Source organism: Gavialis gangeticus, unplaced genomic scaffold (assembly GCF_001723915.1).
Source record: "Gavialis gangeticus isolate Ggan-Ray unplaced genomic scaffold, GavGan_comp1, whole genome shotgun sequence".
In the NCBI taxonomy this organism is placed as follows: domain Eukaryota; kingdom Metazoa; phylum Chordata; order Crocodylia; family Gavialidae; genus Gavialis; species Gavialis gangeticus.
This window is the reverse complement of record NW_017728993.1, coordinates 22837841-22844390: the sequence shown is the minus strand read 5'-3', so window position 1 is coordinate 22844390 and position 6550 is coordinate 22837841. Positions and strand designations below refer to the sequence as shown.

Sequence of the window (6550 nt, the reverse complement as noted above, 5' to 3'; positions counted from 1 at the left end):
CTTTTCATTTTGTAATGCGTCTCTCCTTTCTTCTAGAATTCAAACATATCTGCAGTCAACCAAGCCCATAATAGACCAATATGAGAAAATGGGGAAAGTCAGAAAAGTGGATGCCTCCAAATCCGTTGATGAAGTAAGTTTTCGGGACATAAATTTTGGGGCTACATTTGACAAGGCAGAGTATACTAGTTGATAGTCATCTTTGTCTAGTTCTTCCAAATGAGTGTCCCTCTTTGTAATTATTTACAGTGTGGTCTTCTGTCAAACATAAAATACGATTTTGCAGGGTTCTTGCAAAAGTCTGTTCTGTTCTGCCTGTTTTTTTTTCTTCTTAAAAACTAGCACTGGCTTCCATGAGGGTTTAAAGTGGGCTTCTGGTGGAGTTATAAAACTAGAATGATAAAGTCCTTCCTGCTGAATATATTGCATTGGGTGTTTGCAGCCTACACCTAGCCCATGAAACTTTTGCATCTGGCCCATGGACGTGGGGCTTGGGCAGCAGGGGTTGTGCCTTCTGTGGGTGCTCGCCCTGTGCCACTATGGGGATGAACACTGGTGTTATGGGTCCCAGTGCCTGCTCACCTCCATCTCAGGATAAGTCGTTCTGGCCTGTAGCTAGAAAAGATTGCCTACCTCTGCATTACAGCACAGTGCTCTTAGCCTTTGTGTGTTCAGGACCAAGGCTCTAGGGAAACAAGTACTCTTTCCTGCCATCGGATTCGATGATCTGCTCAGGTCCCTTCTGACCCTACAAGCTGTGAAACTATGAAACTATAAGATGAGAACCAGAGTTACTGTGACCTCCAGGATGGATCATAGTACAGACTTACTAATCTAAATACTCCGTGTAGAGAGGGCTCAGGCACAAAGTCTAGTTCTGGAGCCAAACCCTCCTGAAGGTCAAGGAGGTTTGAAAGTTGAATGTTGGTTTGTGTTCGTGCATAGTTGAAATGGACTTTGACGTCAACTTTTTGGCCTAGAACTTAGAATTGGTAACAGTTACATTCTACAAAACCCAAAAGTAAGTGAAATGTGTTGCAGAACCCAGGGGCTGCCTCCCCAGTCTCGACTGGAATCTGCTGCTGCCTTGACTATCTGCTATTTTTATATATGCATGCATGCATGTACACACACACTGTGCATTCATGAAACAAAATGTTTCCATTGAACCTTAATTGTTACCCTCGAAGGGGGTAGCTGGTTTCTTTTTAAAACAAATATTCCTGCACAATCCAAACATTGCCTTTTTTTTCTGCTAATGCATGGGAACCTAAAGGAAGCTTGAAACAAAAGAAAACTCACTAGCTTCTGTTTACTTTTGGAGCTGAATGAGATGCTAAAATGCAATATATTTTCAGGAGAACATGTTTAGGTTTTGCTACTTGATGTGTTACTAATAAGGGAGGTTAGGAAACTGAGTCTTCATCTTGCAGTCAGATCTGCACAAACAAGCCTTTGCCTCTACTTAGAGTCCCAAGTGAAGTCGCACTACAGGGGCCCACTTGTATTGATCTGCTTGTGAGACTACAGGCTTAGTTTATTTTATTTCATTTTCTGTTTAGTTTTAAATTACCATTCCTTTTGAAGCTTTTTGCTTCAGATTTTGTTCTTGCACTACCATGTGAGGGATATGAACAGGCATATAAATTGTACTGAGCTCAAAGGGTCAAGGGACTTGGTGTACATTTTCTGAAAACATTTACCACAAGTTACTGTATGTTAGTTCGACTTAAAATTGCTGATTACTAAGAATTCTATCATGTTAATTCGTTTTTTTCCTCTTTCAGGTTTTTGAAAAAGTTGTGAAGATTTTTGACAAAGAAGGCTAGTTTTCTACTTGAAAGTTCACTTGAAACTGCTTGAATTTTGCTTTAATAGCTGCCACTACAGTCCACTCTTTTTGTAATTGTTTTAAAAAGTTTTTTAAATGCTCCATGTATTGAAAGGTGATTGGAAGAGGAACTAATTGAAAATGAATTTGTTTTTAAATAGGAAGTAATTTCTTGTGGCTACTGTATACAAATTTCAGGGTTCTTCGCTAACTTAAGTTTGGTTACTCACAAAATAAGGACAGTATCCAAATCTGTTTCTGAAAGAGGCTACCTAATTCTTCACAGTTTTGTGCCTTTCATGGGCAGCCCTTCCTATTCCTTATTGCCATAAACCTGTTTTTTAAAACCAGTCAGCCATGTTAAGCAGCAGAGCCCCCATGTCTCCTTGCTTGTTTTTGGACTCTTTTTTTTTTTTGGACCAAATGTAGATGTCTTTTCAAGTAAAAGTTTGTAATAGATATCCCTCGTATCCCATAGCTGGATTCTGCAAACAGAGCTGATATGAGCATGTGAATTAGTTGTAGTATTTCTCACAAAGCTGCTTCGGACAGCGTTAAGCAATAGACGGGCAAAGCACTTGCGATAAGGCGCTCTCATACAGCTCTGGGTATAAGCAGTATGGTAGGTTCTTGAATACTCGGAAAACGTGGCCCTGAGTTTTGCCTTCTTGGCATGAAAAGGGTTAAAAGTATCACTTCCAAGTCAGCTTAGTGTCTATGCGCTCATTTACTTGTGATAACTATGTTTTTAATTACGGTTCAGTCTATGGACACTGACAAACTTCCATACAGAAAACTGTGATAAAACAGTTCTTCTAATTTTTCTTTTCATGTCTTACAAAAAAAAAAAAGGGAATTTCTGTATTGTTTGAATACCATATCATTGATTACTTTAAGGTTTGTTATATAGGGGTAGCTATTTTTATGATTAAATTTTCAGGCTTCCACTCCAGAAATTGTATAACTTTAATAGCTGTTTGCTTTAAAAAAAATTGAATTTTTGTATTTTGTTACAATTTGACCAGATAAACATGATCTTTGTAAAAGTTCCATCTCCTTGAGCACATTGGATCCTGCTTGATCTTGCATTATCTTAAAAGAGTGCATTACTGATGATGGCAGCTTCAGCAGTAATGGCTGGAATAAACAGGTGGCTAACTGGAACAAGCCAACACATGCTTAAGTGTTTAGAGAATTGTTGTGTAATTAAGCCTGTAAATGCCACTATTTTTTTTTTTCTCTCAACCCTTCAATGGGCATAGACACAATCATGCATTCCTCATGCACCCAGACGTTCATTGAAGTAAGCCCGGAAAGTCTGAGGATGTGTATTTTAACTATTTTTAGCATTTATTAAGGATATTTCTTTGGTATATTAACTGACACGATGATTGGTTTGTGATAAACTTAGAGAAGTTACTGTGCACAGGGACACACGGTTATGTGTTGTTGGGCTTTAAACTGTGCTTTAAAATTCACCCTGGAAAGTCAGCAGTCAAACCTGTGCGGGCAAACTCTTTGTATTTGCATGGAACTTCATTGATTTCACTGAGGATTGTAAGATGGCAGGATCAGAGTTTTGTGTTTTTTTTTTTTATAAGTAATGGAACAAAGCCACTCTTATATAAAAGATTTTTTTTCCAACACGATGGATGTTTAAAAACAGTATTAAGCACAAATATCATAAAGTTTACTAAGACAGATAATATGGACCAGGCTTTGTTCTTGTGAATTTGGAAGATTTTCACAGACTCTCTTAAATGTGTTCACTTTATTAAGTCCCCTTTTTAAAAGAATTGAACTCTGCTTTTATTGTCTAAATATAATGACATGGGATGGGATCAAACTGAGCTGCAGTTTTGGTATAAAAGCGAAAATAGAGATGTTTCCAAAAAAGCTTCACACAGATTGCTTTAATCTGCTTAATGGTTGATCTAAAACATTTGTTGTTACAAAAGTAAGGTAGTCTTGTAAGAGTTCTGCTGAGAATAAATAATCAGTTTCCTTTCATATACCTGACTGTATATATCTGACTATATAAACATTGAAACCAAAAAATAGCAGTTACTTTAGAGGGAGTTAAAACTTATTTATAAAAAAAACTTAACATGTTGGCAATATTGAATTTGAAGTGGATTGTACTGTGTCTGTGCAACTTTATTAGATTTTTTTTGTAATTTTATTTATTGAAGATGCCATTACTGTAGTACTGGTGGGGGGGGGTTCAGTTGACTTATAGCTGAAATTAGGGTTAAATCAAAAAATGTAATATACCAATGTGATGTTTCCATATAGCAGCAAACTATAACGAATTTGAGAAGTTCCAATAAATCTTGCTCTGTGGCTTCAGATGAATTCCTGCTTCAAATTTATTATCTAGACTGAAAAATAAAATAAAAATTTCTGTTTTTCAAATGGGGGTTCCAATGCAAAAATGAGGTCCCAAAGACCCTATTATATACAGGTTGAAACAAGGGGAATGTCATTGAAATTATGAGCTCATTTCTATCGCTTGGATATATAGTCATCAAATTAATTGTCTACCTGTACCATGGTAATTCATCTACTCCATCTGCAGAAGAAAAGGGATGCCTCAGTTCTGGGAAGCATATCAGGAAACCTGTTTGGTGCTGCAGCTACTATCAAAGGGACCATATTTTTCTGCCCTGAGCCTTATTCAACCATCTGCAGCTTTCTTGGCTGCTACTTTGGAAGCACCTGCGGTCATGGAGCATTCTCTCCAGGGCACTTTTTCCTTTCTCGCTTTGTCTCATGAGGCACTATTTCAGCACCATGTCAAGGCACAATTTGATTTTCCATTTAGGCTTGGCTCCTGCTGCATTGGGCATGAACAACTATTTCAGTGGGAGCTGGCTTGGATTTTTAGGCCCTTAACTTATTGTCTTCCCTCCAAATACTTCCTGTCCCTCCCTCTTCTCCTGCAAGGCTTCATTCTTGCTTTCAGATCCATCTTCACTGAGGCACTCAGATCCCTTAGAAGCAAGGATAGCACGACTTTGTGTTCTCAAAACCAGAATGAAAGGTATCATAAAATGCCAGGCTTGAGAAGCAAGAATGCTTTTAAACTGGACTTGAACAGTAGAGCTGGTCTTCAAAAAAAACAAACAAACCCCCTCCACCTCCAGAAGTGCTGCCCTCATGCCTTATGAGAGATGTAGTTCAGTTGTATGACCCCATCCTGGTTTCTTTTGTTCCAGGTTTGGTCTAAAGTTGGAAAGCCTGTGAGTTTTACTAAACGGTCTGTTGTAAAAATAGTTTGATCACTGTCAGGTATTTCCAGCAGACAGGACTTGAGTTGTAGACCTGGGTTTTTATCCATATTACAGCCATTTTCCCTGCCCTTATCCTGGCAGAGCTTGCAAAATTAGTTCTTAGGAGAACAAAAATGTGACATGAAGCAATTTGGTGCCGAAAGATGCCAAGATAAACCCCCCAAAAAGCTCTGAAACCATAGTCTGAGAAGAGGTTCTCTGTTGAAGGTGCCAATTTAAAAATAACTAGTATTTTATGGTGGACATAAATCAGATAGTAATCAGATAGTTAATGGTCACCTTGGCATCACTTGTGCCCAGCTATAATGGTACTGGTCATCTCCCCAAGAGATGACAACCCAGGAGTGAATTCCAAGTTCCTGCTCCACTTTCACAGTGCTCAGTCGACCTGCTCACTGCTTCCCCAGAAAGAACTGGGATGAGCGAGTGGCATGGAAAACCTCAGCTCAAGCTGCATCTGTCAACCATGATTATTTTGTTCAGTTAAAAAAGTTAGATTGCAGGAGATTAGATTTCTGCCAGACTTACCATGAGGTCTCTTGCTGAACTGAATTTGATCCCTATTCCGTCCCCATCGCATAGAGATTCATCCAAAATGCATGTACACTTCCACATGATTGGCAGCCTGCTTGCGGGAAACTAACACTTGGTCCCTTATGTAGGGTAGGGTCATCTCCTTAAATGTGGTCTTCAACACTCACAGCACTTGGCTGCCAACCAGGGTGGGGACAAGTAGTGGTTGTCATCATACAAATATGTCATTAAATAACAGTCCTGGCCACGAAGAGACAACAATCTAAAATGCAAGATGAAACAAGTGGATTGGGCCAATTGGTAGATAGGGGTGAAGAAAGGAAAATTACAAAAATAATACGGGTAGAAAGCATGGAATTCTTGACTCGATCCGTAACTAGAAGTCACCATTGTACTGTAGAAACCTTCCTCAATAAGGATGAAGCAACAATATGAAGTTCATGAGTCAACCAAGTGTCTTCATTCATCATCCCATTTGCTCTGTGTTCCCAAAAAAGCTGCCGTGGCAGGAACGTGGATCCAGAATTGAGAACTACTGGTGGAATAGTCACAGTGGACTTACGAAGTGTGAGGCAACAATCCAAGACTGCTGTATTTTTGTAATCCAGGTTTTTTTTCACCATATTCACTTACAATAGAAGTCTTCTCTTCAACACAGTGGAGAGAAGAACAGACTCACGAGTTTCCTTTTGCCTTTGTGCTCCTTAACATTGCAATAACAGTTCTGCCTGAAAGTAAATAGCAATTTGGGTTGCTCGGGCCTTACAAGCAGCAATCTTCAGCTTTGCTTTCATAGAATCATAGAAGTGGGGTCGGAAGGGACCTTGTAGATCTTCAAGTCCGACCGCATGCCTGGGCAGGAGAAAAACCGGGCTCAAATGACTCCAGCCAG

The 6550-nt window shown here is 39.2% G+C and overlaps 1 protein-coding gene across 1 annotated transcript in view; it reads left to right on the top strand.

The window, feature by feature from the left end:
• CMPK1 (cytidine/uridine monophosphate kinase 1) overlaps window positions 1-4180 on the top strand; it is a 33907-nt gene extending 29727 nt beyond the window's left edge. Inside the window, exons 5-6 of the mRNA XM_019501345.1 lie at window positions 37-133; window positions 1788-4180. Of these exons, the coding sequence (XP_019356890.1) occupies window positions 37-133; window positions 1788-1829 (139 nt within the window). The 3' untranslated portion in view covers window positions 1830-4180. The remainder of the gene's footprint in view (window positions 1-36; window positions 134-1787) is intronic.
• Window positions 4181-6550: the final 2370 nt, after the last annotated feature.